General features: G+C 51.6%; 2 protein-coding genes across 3 annotated transcripts in view; one reads left to right on the top strand and one right to left on the bottom strand.

Annotated features, from left to right (window-relative positions):
• 3110082I17Rik (RIKEN cDNA 3110082I17 gene) overlaps window positions 1–22,077 on the top strand; it is a 100,796-nt gene that overhangs the window by 20,474 nt on the left and 58,245 nt on the right. The gene's annotated exons all lie outside the window — the stretch shown is intronic.
• Window positions 12,261–16,911, bottom strand: Gper1 (G protein-coupled estrogen receptor 1). 2 transcript variants are annotated; one of them, NM_029771.3, is made up of 3 exons: window positions 16,707–16,882; window positions 16,189–16,400; window positions 12,261–14,381 (listed from the first exon to the last, which is right to left on the bottom strand). In NM_029771.3, exon 3 carries the CDS (start codon window positions 14,157–14,159, stop codon window positions 13,032–13,034), a length of 1,128 nt encoding a protein of 375 aa, NP_084047.2. In that variant the 5' UTR covers window positions 14,160–14,381; window positions 16,189–16,400; window positions 16,707–16,882; the 3' UTR covers window positions 12,261–13,031. The 2 variants fall into 2 exon arrangements, with proteins under 2 accessions (NP_084047.2, XP_006504820.1); XM_006504757.4 differs by lacking the exon at window positions 16,189–16,400 and having other exon boundaries at window positions 16,707–16,911.

Genomic DNA, 22,077 nt, shown 5'->3' with positions numbered 1-22,077 from the left:
CAGCCTGCACCCATCCAGTGTGACTGACAGCCATCTCTGTTCAGATGCCCCAAGACCACGCTCTTTTTTTTAAAATTTAATTTAATATTGTTCATGTGTATACATGTGTGTGCACTCCTGTGTATGTATACATGCCACAGCACATGTGACCTGAGGACAACTTTGCTGAGTCAGTTGTCTCGTTTGACTTCACATAGGACCTAGAGATTGGACTCAGGGTGTTGGGCTTGTATGGCAAGCACCTTACCTGCAGCCCATCTGGGAGGCTCCAAAATGTATTTTGTTGGGGAGTGGCATTTTGTTCTGCCACCATGGCACTGATGCTGCTGAGAGCTGTGGTCCAAAGGCTGGATTATACGTGTGTGTGTGTGTGTGTGTGTGTGTGTGTCTTGTGTATATGTTTGTGCGTGTGTTCATGTGTTGTGTGTATGTGCACATCTGTGCACTGTGTGTGTGGGGTATATGTGTTTGTGTTGTGAATATGCCAGCCAATGTGTGTGAGTGTGTGTGTGTGTGTGTGTGTGTGTGTGAGTGTGTATGTGTGTGAGTGTGTGTGAGTGTCTGAGTGTGTGTGTGTGTGTGAGGGTGTGTGTGAGGGTGTGAGTGTGTGTGAGTGTCTGAGAGTGTGTGAGAGAGTGTGTGTGAGTGTGTGTGTGTGTGTGTGTGTGTGTGTGTGTGTGTGTGTGTCTTTACTAGCAGCAGCTTTCCTTTTATTACACCTGACAGAAGTCCACCAGGAGACAAAGCTCCTTCTTGTCTGGGGTGGCTCTTCCTGCCCTTCCTGTACCGGAAGTTAGGCTTGGGTTTTGCCATCCCAAGTCATCAGTGCACAGTGATCATCGTGTGTGGGTGAACTGCCTGCTGCACGCTGCACTGTTCTGGAACATGGGTGTCTGCACATGCGTGCCTCTGTGGTGAGGCTTAAGTCAGCATTGGCTGTCACTCCTTGGTGCTGTCTACCTTTTTTTTTTTTTGTCTTTATGTATGTGAGTACACTGTGGCTGTCTTCAGACACACCAGAAGAGGGCATCAGATCCCGTTACAGAGGGTTGAGAGCCACTGGCTCTCTAGCTAGCTTTTTGAAGACCATGTCTCTCAGTGGATCTCCCTGTTTCTGCCTCCCCAGTGCCATGGTTACAAGTGTGCACTATCATGTCCAGTCTCTCTCTTTTTACAATCTCGGTGCTTGGGATTGAACTCAGGACCTGCGCTGCACAGCAAGCACTCGGTCCAACTGAGCCGCCTCCCCTGCCCTCTGTATCCTTTTCTATGGAAAGATGTCTCATCTGCCTCTTGGAGAGGAGGGCCCAAGCCAGCTAGGCTAGATCTGTGGGTTCCATGTGGGGTGTGTGCACCCCTCCTGGCCCAAGGCCAGCTGTATCCTGCTGCGCTCTGCTGTGCCAGGCTCTGTCCACTGACGTCTTGTATTGGCCTCATGAGGCAGCTCTGCGTCCCAGCTGCCCCCTGGGTCCTTATGCGGCTACTTCAGGCTGGGTTCCCTCCAGTGCACGTCGCCAGCATGTCTGAAAGGGAACGTGGATTTGTAATGAGGGACAAAAGCTGGCGATGTTTCATGCATATGAATTGAGTTTTCCTTTCCGTTCGTATTTTGTCAGGAATCTAATATGTGATATTTTCTGTCCTTCCTCAAGACAAACTGCCATGGTCCCAGAACTAACAGCTATGGCCACAGAACTGTCACTTGTTCAGATGTGAGATTGCTATGTGGAACTTCTTTTTTATTGCTTTATTTAATAGACCCAGGGCTGAGGATGTGACTCAGCCGGTAGCAAGCGCCCTTACCTAGCATGCATGAAGCCCTGAGTACCAAGTTAGCATGGGCTTCAGAAGGAAAAAGAGAAACGAGCCACCACAATAGAGCCCATGTATCAAACATGGCCTCGAACTCAGAAATCCACCTGCCTCTGCCTCCCATGGAATTAAAGGCATGTGCCACCACTGCCTGGCAGGAAATAGAACTTTAAGACAAAAAAAGGGGGAGTCTCCATTTATCTGTAGCACAGCCCTAGCTGGAGAAGGGAGCCCAGCCGCTGTGCACAGTGAGCTGTCCAGTGCACAGGAGCCCTGCTCCCCCGGGCGGGGGGAGGGGGGCTGCCCTTCTTTACCTGGTAGGGGCCTTAGTCTGGTGGAGTTCAGAGTGGCAGAGGCAAGTCCTCTCATGATAACCTTGGGTAGACTTTTGTTCACTGTTGATTTTCTTTTTTGATTTTGCACATCATGTTCCTTGGCTTGTCCTCAATGTGACAGAGTATCTGAGAGAAAGAATTTAAAAGCCAGAAAGACTTTGTTTTGTTTCAAGGTTTCAGTTTTTAGTCCATAGTCAGCAGGAATTATGTAGCAATTTCCTGAAGTTGAAGCATTTCAAGCTGGAGGGTTTCTGTGTAGAGGCCAGAGTCTTCCTCAATCTCTCTCCACTTACTAATAAGATTTTATTTTTAATTTTTAGTTTTGTGTGTGTGTGCATTGTCTATGGAGTCCAGAAGAGGGCGTTTGGTCCCTTGGAGCTGGAGTTACAAGTGGTTGTAAGCCACACACTGTGGATGCTGGGAACCAAGCTTAGGGCTTCAGCAACAGCAGTAAGTACATTCATCTGCTGAGCCATCTGCCAACCCCTCTACCTTTATTAGTTAGTTAGTTACTTAGTTAATTTGAGACAGGTTCTCTCCCTTGAATCTGCAGCTCATGGATTTGGCTAGACCGGTGGGCCAGCAAGCTCCAGGGATCTTCCTGTCTCTGCTTCCCCGGGGTTAGGATTACACGAACATGCCTCCATGCCTAGCTTTTTTTTTTTTTTTTTTTTTTTTTTTTATTTTTATTTTTTCCGAGACAGGGTTTCTCTGTGTAGCCCTGGCTGTCCTGGAACTCACTTTGTAGACCAGGCTAGCCTCGAACTCAGAAATCCGCCTGCCTCTGCCTCCTGAGTGCTGGGATTAAAGGCATGCGCCACCATGCCCAGCATGCCTAGCTTTTTATATGAGTGTCGGGCATGCAAACTCAGGTACTAATGCTTGCATGGTAAGCACTTTAACTGAGCCATCTCACCAGGCTCCTTCATCATAATAATTATTTATTTGTAAACTAAGGTCTTCTCACTGAACCTGCAGTTCACTGATTCACCAAGCCAAAGAAAGCCTCCTGTCTCTGCCTTTCCAGCCCTAGACTCACAGGTACATGCCAACACACTGGCTATTGACTGGGTGCTGGCTACCTCTGGTCTGGCTCCATGCTTCTCTGACAATGGCTTTACTGTCTGGGCCATCTCCCCTGCCCCGAGTGGAGTGGGAGCAGAAAGCCCAGATGTTTGTTGATATTGGGGGGCTAAACTGTTGGGAGCTTGGCAGGAGGCTTCAGTTTTGTGCTACTGCTATGACAGTATTCCCTTAGGGGTATACTGAATGAACCAGGGGAGCTGAAGAAAAACCTATGGACCCACACACACTCTTTTTTTGTTTGTTTGTTTGTTTGTTTGTTTTCGAGACAGGGTTTCTCTGTCTAACCCTGGCTGTCCTGGAACTCACTCTGTAAACCAGGCTGGCCTCAAACACAGAAATCTGCCTGCCTCTGCCTCCTAAGCGCTGGGATTAAAGGTGTGCGCCACCACGCCCGGCACCCCCCCCCCCCACACACACACACACTCTTGAAGGCTCTGCAGCTTGAGAGACCCTGAGGCTAGTTAGGTACCTCAGAGCCGAGCATGGCTTCTCCTTTCCCTCCTCTCCACAAGCTTCCTCGAAGCTCTCTCCTTGGGGCGCTGCTTATTCCCTGAAACTACTGTCAGGTAAGAGAGCCGTCCATGGTTGTCTCTCCTGTGAAGTTTCCAGGCCTGTCTGATCTCACTGGAATCATGTGTCTTTCTAGCCGTTGTTTAGACATCGAAGGCAGATGTATGGAAGGCGGGCTGTGCTTTGAAATCCCTTTCGTTTTACTGAAGAAGTAAGAGTCTGGCATGGAGGCAGAGACAGTGATGTGCAGTGGGGGCCTCAGCATCCATGTGAACAACAGCCAGTTAGTGCTAGAGCAGATACTAGCTGTCCTAGCATAGCTGGACCAACGCCCCCTGCCCCTCACTTCAAAATACAGAGGAGGAAGTACCCGTTTGTGATCCCAGACCAGCCAAGGACAGAGCTGTCATTAGACCGGGCCGTCCCTTGCATTGTCTCCAGCAGCGTGTGTAAGCAGCACAGTGAGGCTTCGCTTGTATGTGAACTTCCCATGGGTGGAAGTCGATTAAGCTTTTTTAAAAAAAACCTTCCTGGCTCCGCTTTCTAAATCTTAGTCTTGCTGTTGTATACAGCCCTCCGTCATTCATTCTCATCAGCCATTCTATTCCTTTAAGCAGTAGATTCAGGTGATGATGGGCTGTGTGCACGCTCTTATTGTATGTGTCCTGCCACGTGGCGTGGGCACACGGGAATTCCCTCAGGAATGTTTCCTCCTGTGGCCCGTTATGTCTACTAGATAAGCTAACAACACCACAGTGTTAAGTCACTGCAGATTTCTGAGGTATTGGCTTCTCACTTACTTAGTGGCCATCAAAGGTCCTCGAAGGCTCTAGGCTAAGGCCACAGCTCCTGCTGGTCTTGGCCAGATTGCCTCCCCCTTGGCACCTTTAACCTTCCTAAAAGGAGATGCAAAATGAGAGTAGAAAGGGTCAGGGAAGTAACCAGAAAGGAGGTTCTGTCCCTTTGGTTACATTCTATTCTCCAGGTGAGCAGCCTCCACGGGGGTGGGGTGGGAAGGGGTGGGGTGGGGTGGGGGACGGAATCTCCAAGGGTGTGACTGTCAGAATGGGGCTGGCAGGAGCTGTTGTGGGAGGATCTCACACCCCCCTCTGTTGGTCCCAAAACTGGGGTTGTGTGAGTTCATGTTGCTACGGCAGCAGAGTGCAGAATGTGCCGTTGCCTTGACAACACTGAGGTTGGCCAGGCTCTTTAACCGTCTTGTGTGTGCGTGAATAACACTCCATCGTGGGCCCTGCATGTCTGTCTGTCTGTTTTTGTGTGTGTGCCTGAGTGCATGTGTATAGGTTTGTGCCTGTGTGGTGCATGCCAAACAGATGTCTCTGTGTACCCATGTGTGCATGTGGATGTTCGTTGCATATGTATGTGAGCATGTGGATGTGCACTCCACATGTGTGCATGTGCATACACACATATTTTTAGAGGGCTGGAGGAATCTCAGCTCTACTAACACCTGTACTTGGGTCGGCAGCCCCGGGAATTTCATGGGGAACCCTTACCCTGCCTCCACTGCTTCCAGCTTGCTTTAAGGAAATCAACCTGGAGTTCCAGGACCACCTGGGTCCCTGCCCTTAAGGAGTTTGTGTGTGTGCTGCCCTGCATACTGGTGGGGTGCCCTGCCTTGTCAGAGACTGCCATGTTTGAACCAAGGTACTTCTTTCTGGGGAAGTGTTTCCATGATGCAATGTCTCATACTGGTGATGGTAAATTGAGCCAGTTTTAGCCACTGCCTGGGCATGAGAGGGAGTCAGCCTCTGTTCCCCTCTCCATTTCTGAAGGGTGCCCATTTCCAAGTTAGTGAGGAATACTGGGTTTCTAAAGCCTGAACATCCTGTGCACACAGCATCCATTGCTCTCCTTTGCCGTCACTTCCCTAGGGTAGCCTGTCATACCCCTGGGACCATGGTCATAACTTCTGTTCTTGTTGATGCTGGGAGGAGCTGCTGGAGCCTGGAAGACTAGCCTGTGCATGCTTTGAGCTCCCTGAAGCGGCTCCATGTAGGCTCTGGGTGGGGATTGTCCTAGCACATGTCACCACCATGTTACCAAGATGTGGAGGCTGCATGGAGAAGACAGATCCCATGTGGGAAGTCAGAAAGGAGGCCCAGACTGCCGGAGAGGAGGACCTGGGCTTAGCTTCCACCTCATTGTGCCTTCTCCCTTGAGACACATTAGTTCTCAGTGGAGCCAGCTCCCCGGGCACTCGGCTGGGACAGCTCCAGAATCCACAGCTGATTTCTTGTGATAAGTTTCAGGTTGATCCCACCCCAGGGTAGGACACAGGCAGGTCCCTTTTTTTGTTCCATGTTCCTGTGACTTTCAAATGGGCCCCCACCCACTGCACAATGGCAGCAGGCAGATTAGCCCAGCCAGATGACGTCTTCCTGATACCACCAGGTTGGACGTGTGAGAAAACTGAGCTTCAGTGTGTGCAGGAGCACCCCTCCGCCCTCGACCTCCCCCCACCCCGTGTGTGTGCGTGTGAGTGTGTGTGCACGTGCGCATGCCATCTTGGCTAGCCTAGAAGTTGAAAGAAGTGGCCTGTGATGCACATCTAGGCTTCTGCTATGCCAAGCCACTTGCTGGTTGCTCAGCTAGGGTGGAGAGATGTCTCTCTAGCTCTGAAGATCCTTTTGCTGTCCCCTCTCCACCCTCAGCAGCCCTGAACTCCTGCCCAGGACTCATTCCCAGAGGACGTGCCAACCTACTCCAGGCCTGAAGTGCTCTCCTCTACCTCTAGCCCTTCAGTCTGTGCCTGTGAGCAAGATGCCTTAGAAATGTCTTCCCAGAGTGAGGGAGACATGGGGTAGGGTGGAGTTTCCAGATGACCCCCTGCCTCCTATCCTCATCATTTTTGTCTCTGCTTTTCCAGTGCAGAGGTTACAAGTGTAGACCTCCATGCCTGGCTTTTTAAGTGGCTTCTGGGTTCAAACTCAGGATCTTGTACATGCAAACCAAACACTTTATCTACAGAGCTGTCTTCCTAGTTCCCACCCAAGTCCTTGGGTTTTTTTTGTTTGTTTGTTTGTTTGTTTGTTTTTGGGTTGGTTTTTTTTTTTTTTTTTTTTTTTTTTTTTTGGTTTTTTGGGTTCTCTTGTTTGTTTTTAAGATAGGTCTTACAATATAGCCCAGGTTGACCTCAAACTTGCAGTCCTCCTGCCTCGGCCTCTCATGCATCACTACTTCTGGCCTGCTTGGTGCAGATGAAGCCAGCGAGCAACAGTGTCTGCCCCTCTCTGCTCTGAGACAAGAAGCCAGGCTTCCCACATGTGGCAGGCAGCACTCCAGGGTGACACGTCCCACTTCCTCTTGTTTTTGGCCATTCCCAGGGTTGTGGATCACTGCCCTTATTGGTTGATTGATGCATCTTCCACACACACCCCAAGCCCCGTGGCCTTCAGAGTTACTGTCCCCATGTAAGCGGCAGCCTTGCCTAGTAAGTCGTGTGGATGGTGTTTCCTTTCTGTACCTTGATGCTGCTGCAGTTGTTAGACAGTGGTGACTGGGCTGTCAGCTCCCACTAGGCTCCAGCGTAGAGCCTGCTTTCCAGGACAGAGGACTGGCCTTCGCCTCTGTGGGTGAAGGCTGAGGATGACTGCCCACCAGCCTCCCACTTTAATTTTACTGATCTCTTTCCCCCTGTTTTTAATTGAAAAGCCTATGGAAAGGCACCCCGGATAATTAGTTTCCCACTGTGAAAGAGAAAATAAAGCTGGAATTACCAGGCAGTAAGTGAGAAGAGAAAACTTTAATTAGGAGCTTCCCAGTAAATGCTGGAAGATGGCTTCGAGGATTCCAGATGGCTTAAGCCTGCCCTTGTTCAGAACACACTTTGCAGCTGCTAATGGCAAGTGGGAGCGGTGTTGGTTGGTGTCTCCCCTCCATGGGGAAGGGACAGCAGAGCCAGGCAGAGGGTGGGATGGCTCTTCAGAGAGGGACACATCCGTAAAGGGGAGTCCAGCCGAGAGCATCTCACTGACCAAGGTGTCACCTCTCCTCATTCTGTCCAGTTCACACCCGACTGTCCCTTCCCCTCCCTGCCCTGGGTAAGGTATGAGAACAGTGCTTGGCTTTTCCTGTGAGTGCAGGGCCTCACGCTTAGGCTGAGCTGTCTCCCCAGCCCCAGGATGCTCTTTACCTTTGAATATCTCAGTGGGTGCTGAGGGAGTAATCCTGTTGTACTGTCCGTTAGGCAGAGACAGGAAATTGGGCATTGGTACACAACCTTAACTCTCTCCCAATAATATAGCCTTTGCAGGCTGCACTTGGGTGCCTGACCTTCCTGCCCCTCCCACTCCCTCATCATGTGCTGCAATTAACAGTTAGTTGTGCAGCCCTACACCTGGCGAGTCTTTCCCTGGTTGTGGTCCATCCCACCTGGATCATGCCCACCCACCCCTTTTAGGCTGGGGAATCTTATATTGCATTCTTTAACCCTTTCACTTGCACTTGGAACTGTCACTCAGTCTTCATCTCTTGTATCATAGAGACTTGTGGTGTGTGCTGGCTCCCTGTCACTACTTCTGTTTTTTTCCTGATGTTTACTCCCGATTAGATCAGGTGTGTATATCCCTGCCACTCTGGGTGTCTAGACTCTCTCCTCTCGGTGTTGCCAGTGTAACCATGTGGGAGGGATTGTGCCATCTGCCCTGTGGGAGCTCCCTGCTTTAATAAGCTGGGCTTTGCAGGTGCCTTACCCCCTCACCGAGGGCCCAAGGTTCATAACTGGGTGGGGGCTGTGGTCACATGAGTGAGCCCTAGGGGAAGGCTGTGGAGGGACTGGTCTTAGTCCAGATCCCACTTTTGCCAGCCAGCTCTTCCGTAGACTAGAAACCTGCTGCTGCCGCCGCCACCTCCTCCTCCTCTTCCTCCTCCTTCCCCCCCCCCCCCCTGCCTGTGTTCCGGCTCATTCTCGACTTCTAATTACATTGCATTTATTATGTAAGTTATATTTATCCAGTTATTGCTGGAATGGAGTCCTGGTTGCTCTTTAATAGTCTATGACTGTTTGTAACTGTTGATTCCTCTTAATTATCCTGATGCTCAGGTCATCCCAGTTTGGCCCATGGGAGGCTCTTAGGCCACCTCCTCTGTCCTGGATGTGACCCTTTCCTCTCGGGGCTGTTCTCACTGAGAACCACATGTCCCAGCCACTCCCACCCTGAACCTGCCAGGTCTCTGAGGGGCCAGGCTGCTGGGGCTGCCCTCCTTTGGTCCTAGACTCTGAGCAAGTGGAGCCCTGTGTGCTCGGTTGGACACAACACAGCCGAGCGGTTTCAGCGTTCATCCCTAGTACTGCAGAAGATAGCCTCCTCGGGTTTGTGTCTGTTCCCACCCTTCTAACAGGGCTGAAGGCATGTGTGTTAGTGAGAGTTTAATGCTTACCATTTGTGTGTGTGTGTGTGTATGCACACGCACATGTGCACAAACACACAGGTACAGGCGGATCCCTGGGATCACTGCTCAGTGACAGAGCCTGCCTCAAGAAATAGGATTTTTATCATCAGGTGCAATAGGGGAAGACATCCTACATTAACCTTTGACCTCCACACATGCATACACAGACAAGTACAACTCCCATCCCGTTTCCCCAGCCCCTGCATACACCATACACGCATGCGTGCACATGCACACACACAAACACACACACACATTTTAAAAAGCACTAATGAATCAGAGACAGTTGGGGATGAATTTTACACATGCTTATGGAGGCGTGAAGGGGAGGCTGCTCCCTGGTGTACGTGTTCAGGACAGCAGCAGAAGAGCCTCTATACTGAGATACTGCATCAGATTTTGGGGGGAAAAGAACCCCAAAAGATGAGTGTGCTATCAAGCTTGCTGATCATCCTGTATCTTTGCCTCTCCTAGGCAGCCAGGTGGCTGGTCTCTGCCCACCAAAACAAGAAGAGAATTGATGGTACCTTAGGTCTTGCTCACCAGGGCGGATGGGCTGGAGTGCAAGGGAGGGCTCGTTATTAAGCTCTGAGTAGGTGATGGAATGGTTTCCAGTTCTAAGCAGGTTTTCCATGCCCACGGTAGCTGCCTCTCCCCTTCTTAGGGTCTGAACTACATTTGTACGCGGGAGTGAGCCAGGTTACCAGGAAACAGCAGTGCAATTAAAACGCCTTGATTTTATCTTGTGGTGTTCCTGCCAAGAATAATTGTGTTAGCCTCAGCTCGGCTCCTGGACGCGCTCGGGGGGGGGGGGGCGGGGGGGTGTCACACAGGCTGCACAGGGCCCGTAGAGCCAGCCCTGCCTTGCTCTGTCCCCGAAGTCCAGCCTTCTTTTTTGCCTTACCCTTCTGGCCTCCTTGCCCTGGGACTTGGGGATATACATCAGTCATCCACCCTCCCCACCCCCAGAGCAGCTCTCCTTATGCTTGCAGATAGCAAGTGTGCTTTGAGGCATAGAGGAGGCAGGAGCTGTGTTCCAACCCTGCCTGGCTCCAGCCTGGCATAGCTTAGCTTGTAGAAGACTCTGGTCAGGAGCCTTAGATAGAAGGTGACATTGCGTCAAGGGGCTACAGTTGTATGCAGCAGAGTGGGCCTGTCCTGCATGATCTTAGGACTACAGTAGTCCCCATGGACCACTGTGCTGCTGTCCAGAGGACTGTGGAGGGTGCCACTGACCCAAGGGTAGCTTGCCACAAGGAAGGCGTGCTGTCTCGAGAAGTGTTCTGGGACTTTGGGCAGCTGCAGTTGTAACTATAAGCCCTGGGGTTGTAGCCATAAAGAGGGAAGGGTAACCCTGGCTGCCTTCTGTGTGCCCTGGCTCCCCATCGTCTTCCCTGTCCAGGCTGCAGAGCTGCCCAGTGGGTTGGAGGCTGAGGTTCTGTTCCTGGCCCCATCCTTTATTGTCCGTGGTTTTGACGTTCACAGACTCCAAGCATCTAGTTTTTCTCTATATAATATGGATGGGGGCGTGTCCTCAGGGGCCTGCTGTCCTCTTCCTGATGCCTGGCTGCCTCCCTAGCCAAAGTTGGAAGCCTTGGCATATTTTAGGCACCTGCGTATCACACTGGTCCAAGAACAGCCAGCAGGTGCCTCTCACGTAGGCACATTTGAGGAGTTGAGGCTCAGTCCTGCCTTTTCCTGACTTGGAATGGAGGGTCTTTTCTTGTCAACCACTGAGATCAAAGGGCAGTTTGAACCAGCGGTTTACAATGATGTTCCCCCATTGGGGTTTGCAGCCACACTTCCCAGCCTCCACTGTAATGCCTGCTTTGTGCCTGTCTTTAGGGGCACTGTGAGAGCTGGCCACATCCCCTGGGGCTCAGAGGTTGCTGACAGAAGTGACAGGGTCAAGGTACCTCCTGATTCTGCAAGGTTTGCATGAGCTGTATACACGTGTGTTGGGGTGGCTGGGGTGGAGCCAAGGGCTTCTGAGTTGGTGGGCCTTGCAAGACAGAGACACACACCAGGCTTTTCACCACCCACCTCCCATGGTGGTTCTTCACTGTTGGCTTCCGAGCGCCATCCTTGAGGAGGCATCCCGTGCCCTGCCCAGGTAGAAAGCCAGCCCTGCTTGGGACCCAGGTCACAGTTGGGGACAAATGCTCTTGTTCTTGAAGACTAATACTCAGGGTCACTAAAGCCGGCCCGGAATGCACTCCAGGCTGCTGGCCATGCCACCCCCCGCACCAGGTGTGCCTGACAAAACACCGAGGGAGGGGAAACCTGTGTCCTGTGTAGTTTGTCTGACTCCTCGGCTCTGCCAAGTCCACTAAACCATCTGCTCTCTTTCCAGATACTGTTCTTGAGTATCTTGAGTATCTGGAAAGATACTTAAATAAGGTAAATAGCTCTAATATTTACCTTAATAACTTAAATACCACGTGATTGTTTTAACTTAATCTTATCTATAAATATAACATCATCAGAATAAAAAGGCAGGGTCATAGGTTTGAATGGAAAATAGCATATTCTTTAGAGACAATGTGGGTCATTTTATCGCCTACTTGTTACCTTGTATGTTACCCTAGGGTCCACAGCCAGAGCCATGGGCCTCTTGACGTGGACAACTGCCCAGGCAGGTGTTCAGGAAGTAGAGGCGGCGTGTAAAGCAGTTTGTCCTGTGATACAGGGCCAGAGGCCCTCCCTCCTGGCCCCAGGCCCTCTGACGCCTAGCACTGGGCATGTCGCCCAGACAGAATCTTCTAGGCACAGATAGCTGTCCTATGCAGACCCCAAAATGAGACTAAGCGTGGCTTACAACATAAGTAACAAGGAAGACATGTTTAGTGCCCAAGTGAAACACCGAATGTGGCCCTCTCCATCCCAGAAGTGCCAGGCGTAGCCATCTAGACAGATTGGCTGTTGGTACATAGGAGAGTACGCAGAATGGTCCTCAGGTATGTGAGGGTACGGGCATAGAGTTCCTTTGCAAGGGAGCAGCTGACTGTACTAGCATGGCTTTCTAAACAACCCCCCCCCCCCCCCCCCCGGTCGCCCTGCCACCCCAGAGAGAATTCGCAGACGCTGAATGACCACCCATCCTTGGTTCTTTTCACGTTTTAATGAGATCCATTTACAGCTCGCTGTTCCCAGTATGATTTTCTGTGGTGGTAAGTCCTTCTACCACACATCTTATGGCGGCATCCCACCAGCCTGCACAGCAGCACCCAGTCTCCTTCCACCTTCACGGAAGGGCAAACACCTTTGTAAACAAACTTTGTGAGAGGAGCATCCCAGAGCAGGAAGGCGTTTTGTTAAAGGGCCTTTCTCAGTCAGACACGCTGTTCACTCAGGAGTTAGGAGTGGCATCTGGGGTGACCTCACAGCCTTCTGGAAGACAGGAAGAAGGCTCTGGCTGCACTGGACGGTGTATACATGGTCAGTTACACATCACAAGCAAAGGGAAGGTAGCCAGTTTGGGTCTGGTACATAAAGTCTGTCTCTAGACTCCTCCACGTAGCAGGCATGTAACATGGTGCTCCCATAGCATGGCCTGTCCTCGTATCAACAGCAGACTTGTGTTCTGGGAACGTAGGCTATGGAAAGAAAGCCAAGCAGCAGGCCCGCCTGGTGCCCTTTGAGGTCAGAGGTCAATGTCACGTGGCCCGCTGCCTTGGGACCTTGAATCTGGATGGCAGCATCCATGAGCTGGACAGTCAGGAAGGATGCCAGCAGCTCCAGAGATGACCCCGCAATGTGACGTCTTCCCCAAGCCACTGGGGTTTGAGAGTATGACATAGCTTAGCCCACTCACCACCTGTGCTAGGTGTGTGCAAGTCCTGAGCACCAGCCTGCGCCCCTGACCTTTTCCTCTCACACAGCACTGCTGAACCTGACCTCTGACTGCTCTGTGCTGTCTGGAATGACGGCCTTGAGCGTGGCATGGCAGAAGCGGTTCAGAGCCGGCAGGCTCGTCTTCTGCTCCACATAGAGCCTGAGCTTGTCCCTGAAGGTCTCTCCCAGGAAGCTGTAGATGAGGGGATTCAGGCAGCTGTTGGAGAAGGCTGCAAGGTTGACTATGTGGCCTGTCAAGGGGTAGGCGTGACGGAAAGACTGCTTGCAGGGAGTGTCCCCTGGCTGCGTCCACTGCAGTAGGTGGACACTGATGAAGACGTTCTCCGGCAGCCAGCAGATGAAGAAAACAAGGACCACTGCGAAGATCATCCTCAGGGCTTTCTGCCTGCGTGGGCGCAGGCCGCGGTGCCTGTGGGCCCGGATGAGGGCTCGCACGATGAGGGAGTAGCAGAGGCCAATGATGGCGAAGGGCATGATGAAGCCCAGTGTGACCTCCAGCCACTGCACCTCCCTGACATCAGCAAAGCAGAAGCAGGCCTCCTCCGTGTGCCGCAGGTGCACCGCTGTGAAGGGCACCAGCGTGGCGGACACTGAGGCCATCCAGATGAGGCCACAGCTGAGCCGTGCGTGGTGCTTGGTGCGGAAGAGGCCACAGCGCATGGCCTTGGCCAGCGCTAGGTACCTGTCGAAGCTCATCCAGGTGAGGAAGAAGACGCTGCTGTACATGTTGATCTGCAGGAAGAGGGACATGAAGGTGCAGAGCACTGCGATGTCGTAGTACTGCTCGTCCAGGTTGAACACCTCAATCAGGGAGTCAGCCACCAGGATGAGGTCGGCCGCCGCCAGGTTGATGAAGTACAGGTCTGGGATGGTCATCTTCTCCCGGAAGCTGATGTTCACCACCAGGATGAGGATGTTGCCCACAAAGCCAATAGGAAAGAGGAAGATGGTGTAGAGGCAGGAGAGGAAGAGGGCAATCACGTACTGCTGATGCTCAGAGAGGTCCCCAGTGAGGTTCCCCGGGGCATCTTCCCGCAGTGCCAGGGACAAGTTGAGGGCCAGAGGGGTGCTGTTGGAAGGGGCTGGCCACACGGGACCTAGGTAGATCTCCACCCCAACAGTTTGGGCTGGAGTAGTCGCATCCATGGCTTCCCTCGGCAGTTTTCAGGATTTGCTGAAAGGGTCACAGAAAGCTGTTTTATGTGACAGCTCCATCTTCACAAAGAAAGATAAACCAGGCATTTGTGAGGCAGGAAGAATCGTCCTGGGAGCCTGTTAGTCTCAGAAAACCAGAAGGGTGGACAGGGTGTCTGATGTCTGGGCTGGTGCTGGGCAGGCACACCTGCTGCCTGCTCACCTTCTGGGCACCTGTAGAAGCAGACGGGGCAAGACTTAGCATCTAGAACCCTGAGCATCCTGAAGGAGCCAGGTGTGGTGCATGAGTGACAACGGGGTCCACCTGGACTCTGGCTTTCGCCACCCCCCTGAGCTGGAGCAGAAGAGATAGACGTGGATAGACGTGGAGTGTTCCTTTATGTTCCCTAAGAGCGCCCACAGTTGGTGACAGTCTGTGAGTCATGGGAGATGTAGTGGGACCAGTCAGATCACTGGCCCGTGAAATACCGTGAGTGTGTGGTGTGGGAATTTGAGGAAAACTACTGTTTGTCGAGACAGGAAGTCTCATTAACTTCAGCAGCTGTTGGAAAGAGACGTGACATGGGAAGGGAAAAACCCAGCCTTTCTCAAAGGTAGTCCAAGAACCCAAGGGCTGGGAGCTGCCTTTTCTCTTGCAGTAAAGTGGGAAGAGAAATTTTGTTCTTTGACCTGTGGCGGTACTGAGTGTGGTGCCAGGAGGAGACACCTGCCATCGTTTAAAGGGAAAACAAGTAAAGAACAAGCATTGTTATTGGAGGACTGGGATGTAGCTCAGTGGTAAAACATTTATCTGGCACACAAGAGAGCTGTGGGTTCCACCTTCAGTATCTTTCTCTTGTGTGCGTGTGTGTGCATGTGTGTGCACGCGCGTGCACACACGCGCACACACACAGAGAGCTGTATCATTTTTTCCTGAGATGAGTTTTTGCTATGTAGCTCTTGCTGTCCTGGAACTCACTCTGTAGACCAGGCTGGCCTCGAACTCAGAAATCCGCCTGCCTCTGCCTCCCGAGTGCTGGGATTAAAAGGCGTGTGCCACCAACACCCAGCTCACACAGCTGGTTTTGAGGCAGGGTCTCTTATAGTCCAGGCTGTTCCAAATTCACTAAACAGTAGGGGATGACTCCTCGTCCTCCCGGCTACTCTGGAGGTTGTGCTCCGGAGGATCCCTGGAGCACAGGCGTTTTAGACTAGCTCAGGCAGCAGCCTGAGACCCCGATCTCAAGGAATAAGGAAGACAGGAGAGAAGAAGGGAAGCAGCTTGTCCTTTACATAAGTTCCTGTGAAATACAACATTTTAGGCACTGCAGCCTGGAAGCTGAGCTTCATTGGTCCCTGGGGATGGTTCCTAGCCTGTATGACTCTGCCTCGGGGCTCTCTGGGGTAATCCAGGTTCTCAGCGGCACTAGCAGTGTCTCGAGACCCTAGGGTGTCACTGTGTAGGAGATGGGTGCTGGCATCTGGTGAGTGGAAGCTGAGAATGCTACTAAGTGTCCATATTGCCCCGGGCAGGGACATGGCAGCTACTGTCCCTGTGTCTTCCTTCACAGTCAGAGCGAGACAGCAAAGTGCTCCTCAGATGTGCTCCTGAAAACACATCTCTGTTGCTTTGCTTGTGGTGATTGCATTTGGTTTTGAGGTGGAGCAAGAGCAAACCAGAGGTTTAAATTGGCCTTTCTCTCCCCAAATACTGCTTCATTAAAATGATGGGAAGAAGAAAGGAGGGGCTGTGGCCACATCCTGCCTTGGATGTGTGGGTGTGGGTGGCCAACCCATCTTTCATGGACGTGCCCATCTGAGCCACAGAAGCGCCAGTCTTCTGAGTCTAGCTACAATGCAGAGGGTTTCCCTTCATTTCTTCTGATACCTGAGCCTGGTGCATACTTTAATCCCAGCACAAAAGGATGAGAGGCAAGTGGAGCTCTAAGTTTGAGGCCAGCCCAGTCTATGAAGTGAGTTTGATGCCAGTCAGGGCTGAAACAAACAAACAAACAAAACCTGAAAATTTAAAAGTACTCACCCAGAGTGTGTGAGTGTTGAGGCTTGGCCACAATTCCAGCAGCTTAAGGGGAGCAGAGTCCTTGGATGGCTTTCTCCCTAGATCTGATCAGCTGTTTTGGTGGGTGCATGGCAGAAATGACACCCTGGCTTCTGTCCTTGGTCCAGATCGCTGCTCTGTTAATCTAACGATCAGACTTAGTGTCCTTCTGATTTTCTGTTGGGTGTCCTGATCTGGGGAAACAAGACTAGGTTTTTGCCAGGCTTACGAGGCCCCTGTCCTTGAAACAGTTGTAAGCTTCCAGGACTCCCTTGGCAGACAGAGTGGCAGCATCGTGGTGTTACAGGGCGTAGCCAGGACCCAAGTGTGGCCGAGCTTTAGGTAGGCATGCTGTTGTTGCCTGCGCCTGGATAGACCTTGCTCACACCTATCGTGCAATCCTGGAGGCCGAGGGTGCATGACTGCCCCACCAGTGCCACCCCACCCCAGCAAGGAGTTCCGAGCCACACGCAGTCCCGGAACCTGAGTGTGAATCTTACCTGTGCCGTGGCGTTACCAGGCCATCTGCTGGAGGTGCTCCTGGAGCTTGCTCCAGGGATGGACCCTGGACTTGCAGCACTTTGGGGACGGTGCCCAGCAGGGACCCAGCAGGAGAGGAACAGAAGCACCCGCCCGATGCCTGGGGATGGATGCCTGTGGCCGTCCAGCAGCGTCTGGCCCCCTTGGCACAGCGCCTCCTTTATAGACTTCCCAAGCCTACTCACTGGGCTCTGGCCAGCCTCCCTTTAAGGCCAGCATTAACCATTTTTTTGCTGGCAGTTTTTTTCCTCCCACATGTAGACAGTGAAAACGACCCTGCTGGATGTGTATTTTATGGAAGTTTCCAGTGTGACTGCTGATTTTCACCCACTGACACATTTATTTAAAGTGTGAAAGGATTATAATATTGTTTACCTTTTAGGTAAGAATCCTTCCTCATTTGTTGAAGCAATGATACCCTTGCCTGTTTTAGCTTGTGCTGGCTTTAAAACTGAACACTGAGTTTCCTCAATCAGCATGGTAGGACTGCAGTCACACAGCAAATGTAAGCTATAGTTTTCCTAGGGATGCTCGAAGTGGGAAATACAGTCTACAAGTAGCCGGCATTTTGACCAGAAATTAGGAATCCAGGTGTGTTTTCTACTCTAATGTTAGCTAGGGCTAATGTCCCTCTACCCAGGGGTCAGCTCTGTCTCTAGTTCTAGACCGTGTACAACCAAGGTGGGGGGGGGGGGAAGTGGCCTTGTAACTTACTTAGTACGTATCCACAACACTGGGGTTCTCATAGAATTGTGGCCCTGGGGGTGGAGACAAACATGGGGAACAGGGCTTCGCCACATAATCGGACCTCCTGCAGCCCCGACCTGAGCAATCCAGTCAAGTGATTATGTATTCGTAATGATTTAGAGTTCGTTGGTCTCATTTGTGCACTCTTCTTTGTATCTGAGTGTGTGTGCATGTTTATGTATGTAGGTATAAATGTATGTGGATGTAGAGGCTAGAGAACCTGTTTGCTAGTCCTCAGGTTCTGTCCACCTTGTTTGTTTGTTTGTTTGTTTGTTTGTTTATGGCAGGGTCACTGATCAGCCTAGGGCTCACCAAAACAGGTAGGATGGCTGGCAAGAGACCCCCAGGGTCCCACCTCTTCCCACTCAGTGCAGCCCCCTGTGTTTTTAGCTTGATGTCTTTTTGATTGTCGGCAATCTGTGATGTTGAATACATTGAGAGGGCATTTGTGTTCTGAGCATGAATATTGCATACCTCTGCTGGCTGAGGACTGCAGAAACCACCACATGCTGCTCCTCTAAAGGGGGACTCTGTGCAGCAGGAAGAAGCAGATACTGGGTTGGAGAGGTGGCTCGGCAGTTAACACTTGTTGCTCTTAAAGAGGACAGAGGTCCAATTCCCAGCACCCCTAGGGTGGCTCACCATCATCTGTAACTCCAGACCTAGGAGATCCAACCCACACTCTCAGACTCTGGGAACCAGGCACACAGGTGACACCCATGCCGGTAAAACAGTCATACACATAAAATATGTTTATGAACAGATGAAGCAGTTAGCTGCATGTAGACAGCTACAGGGTCTCTAGAAAACAACGATCAGCTGCCCTGTGCCCACGTGTGTAGCTTCCTGCTAGAAACATGTTTGGTGGCTTTCTATAGGAAACTGGCTTAGAATCTTTGAGATATGCATTTTTTGAAATGTACACTTCTTTAAATAGAGTTCCATTAAAAATACAATTTTTAGTGGAAAAATACTGTTAGGGCCCCTTTGAGCTGTAGAAGCCCTGACTACGGAGTTGGCTTTTTCTCATTTGAGCAGCATGGGAAGAGCCCCTTGGCCCTTCAGTATCTTTTCACCAGCTTACCAAGTCAGGATGACGTCAGCACCAAAACAATGCCTGCGACACCATCGAGAAAGAAACAAATGCTGAGAAAACACAGCTTCCTTTTGAATTAAATAAATAAAACAGAAACCCAAGCCTTGAAATAGCCAAGGAATGCCACTTAAAAATAGCCGCTCCCTTAGAATTTCCCCACTCTTGCAAGCCCATGGTCAAGTTCCATGGTGTTGGACCACTGAGAGGGCCTTTGCTGTCTTCTGGGTTCCTGGGAGTCCCCTGGGGTGCTCTGATGCCATGCAGGACTGGCAGCTGAAGTCTTGGGGGCGCATCTTACTCTGAGCCCAGCCTTCCCTTCAACATTCCAGGTAGTCACATCCTACGTCTAGTCTACCACTCTGCTGAGAGGCACAACAGGACCCAGGCAGAGGGCACGTCTGCCTTCTGATCTCCATAGGTTTTAGTATGGATAAGGGATGAGAGAGACCTTAAAGATTCTGTCAGTACGGTGCAAGTCCCTCTTTGGTGAGAGCTTCCTTTGTAGTCTCCGATCTAGGCTGCCTCTGGGCTTGGCTTCTTGATAGAGGACAGAGCCTGAGGAATACAGCATGAACATTTGCAGGTGAAGGCAGGCTGGTGGCTGAGTCTGGGCCAGGGTCCTTGTCCTTGGACCAGCCTGCTCATGTTCTTCCTGGTCTGCTTGGCCCCATTTGAGTTTGATGTCTATGTGGGTTTGGCAATATGTTTTGTGCACAAGTCTACAGTTGTTTATAATGGTGTTGTATCTGAGGAACCTACACTGGCTGCTGTACCATGGCAGGAAGGGCCTGGGCTGCAGAGTTCACACTCCATCAGTGACTCAAGGCTAAAGGGAGAGGCCTGAGAAGTTCAGTGGCAGGCCCACACCATATACAGACAGTATTGGATCATATATGAGGAGCAGGTGCAGTAATGTAACGCCTTCATGAACCTTCTTCACAGGTGCTCCCAGCACACAACCCAGTCATGTTTCAAAGGTCAGGATCCAGAGTGCCACCAACGCCCCCCCCCGCCCCCCACCCCCCGCCCCCCGCCCCCCCCCCACGCCCCCCCGCGCCAATCAACCACCACCTAAACTTCTCTCTCTTGGCCTTCCTGCCGTCTTCCACAGCATAGATCAGCCCCAGAACTTCATGGGTCTAGGGTCACCTCTTGCCTGACAGTCCTCGGGAACATGATCCCAGAGTCTGAGCATGGCCGGTATACAGCATTGCCCTTCCGACTCCTCAGTGGTCATCTGGAGCATGGATCTGACCTAAGACTGGCCTTTTGACATTGTGATTGTCCATAAGTGTGGTGGGTACATCCATAGCTATTGTGGGACATATGTGGCCCAGAGCTGCAGGTGCTTTCCTGAGTGAGGCGGAAGCTTCCTTTCATCAGCGAGGCCACCCTACCTCTTAGACGGCAACCTGTTAGGAACCCAGAGTGACAGCCATTTATTTGAGTCAACCATCAACACTCTTGCTCTTCTGACCCTTGCTCATGGGATTTGTTTTGACTCTGAAGTGACAAGCCATGTGTGTTGGGAAAACACAGCACAAAGCTTGGAGAAATTTGCCAATGTGTTCCCACTCTACAACACTTATGCGTTTTGGGTATGTGTATATGTCTGTGTATCTGTGTGCATGTGCGTTTGGTGGCCAGAGGCCTGTGCCTAGTGTCCCCCTCGGTCACTGGCCAGCTTAGTTTTTGAGATGGGATTTCTCAGTGAACCAGAGTTTGCTGATTCAGCTAGACTGGCCAGCCAGTGAGTTCCAGGGCTCCCCCTGTCCCCACGCCCCACACTAGGGTTATAGGTATGTGATGCTGCACACAGCTCTTTATGTGACGCTGGGGACCTGAAGGCAGGTTCTCATGCATCTTTACTAGCATTTCCCCAGACACAAGTTGTGCATTTTCCTCTAGTTTTTCAGCCTCAGGGGAGGTAGGGAGCGCTGGCTCCTACCTGGAGATGGCACAAAGTGCTCAGGACAACTAAGACTTGACTTAAATATGTAAGTATTTAGTAGGGCAAGAGGCAGGCATCTTCTTCATAGAGAAAGAAGCAGAGGCTAAGCATTTGTCTGGGTCCCAAGGTAGGCAGGGAGGAGCCGGTCAGGGCCAGCTCTCCTGGGCCATTGCTGAGCACTGTCTGCCCACCCTGGCTTGGGAAGGCTGTTCTGTCAGGGTCTGTGCAGAGCTGTGACACAGCCTCCCCGACTCCTGAGCCTTTTCTCATCTTATGAGATAGTGACTGGAAAACCACACCTCCAGAGAGACACCCTCATCCAGGTCCCAGACCAGCCTGGCCCGGGACCATAGGAGTGAGCATCTGAGTGCTGTGGTCCTGGTCCTGCGAGAGGTTGTGCAGGCTTCTTACAGACAGACGCCCCAGATGCACACTACAGCTGCCATCCCAGGCTTCCTGGGACTCCCGTTTCCCAGAAAAAGCTAGTTCAGTAGCCCTATCTCCCAATGTGAGAAGGAATTTACAGCCCCAGGAGAGTGTCCTATCCCTGCCCTGCAGCTGCCACCTGCCCCTCTCTTGCCCCCTCCCCCTCTAGCCCTCAGAGCACACAGCCGGGGGCCTGTGGGGAACAGTTTCAGTTGCTTCAGTGTTGACAGCTGGGCCTCTTTCACGGTTGCTGGGAGCATTCTGGTTGCTTCCTTTGATTCCTGGAGAGTGTTGGCAACCAAAAGTGAGTGTGTCCAGCTCAGAGTGTAAATGGGGGTGGAAGGGGCCCTGAGTGCTATTCAGAGAGGCCGTTGACACTGTAGAGTGGTGATGGAGTGAGGCTCTGGAAGGAGTGGCAGAGATGGGTGCTTATTCACAGGCCACAAAGCCCCTTCTTAGCCAGGAGAGCCTTGGGACCCACAGGCCTCTCTCCCCACTCATGATGATCAGTTCCAAGTTTCCTTTTCAACACTGAGAGTTCCTGCACCCGTGCCCTGGGTCAGAGCACGCAAAACTGCTTTGTCCTTTGCTCTCTTTTGTTCTACATCTTCCTCTTGGTTCCTTAGGTAGCAAGACCCTTCCTTGCTCGTAGGAATTATCAGGAAGTTATGATGAAATGGGTACAGAGGCAGGTCAAGAGACAGAGAGACAACCCAGTGAGTATAACCCTGTCTAAGCCGGCTGTAGGGACTTTGTCTCAGCATCCTTCCCACAGGGCCCTGGTGCAGCCTGTAGCCTTTTGTTGCCCCAGCACTAGAGCAAGTGGCTGATCACTGGAGCCCCTCCCCTAATCACTGGAGCCCCTCCTCTCAGTTGTTTTAATTGCTTGTCCTCTTCAACTCCATTTTTGTTGTTCTCATTGTTGTCATTTGTTTTGTATTTAAGACAGGCTCTTCATCCTTAGCCCAGGCTGGCCTTGGACTCTGGATCCTTTTGGCTGAGGCCATTGAGTGCTGGGATCACAGACATGCATTGCCACACCCACCCAACTTAATGCCTTTTTAAAGCACAAACGTCCAGGTCTGAAGAGGGAGTGGAGTCAGTAAAGTAC

Source organism: Mus musculus, chromosome 5 (genome assembly GCF_000001635.26).
Source record: "Mus musculus strain C57BL/6J chromosome 5, GRCm38.p6 C57BL/6J".
Taxonomy (NCBI): domain Eukaryota; kingdom Metazoa; phylum Chordata; class Mammalia; order Rodentia; family Muridae; genus Mus; species Mus musculus.
Note: the sequence above shows the minus strand (reverse complement) of the source record. Positions and strands in the feature narration are given on the sequence as shown.

Bases quoted from the DNA above. Each gene is read 5' to 3' on its own strand.
- Gper1 (XM_006504757.4), bottom strand. From the start codon at position 14,159: ATGGATGCGACTACTCCAGCCCAAACTGTTGGGGTGGAGATCTACCTA.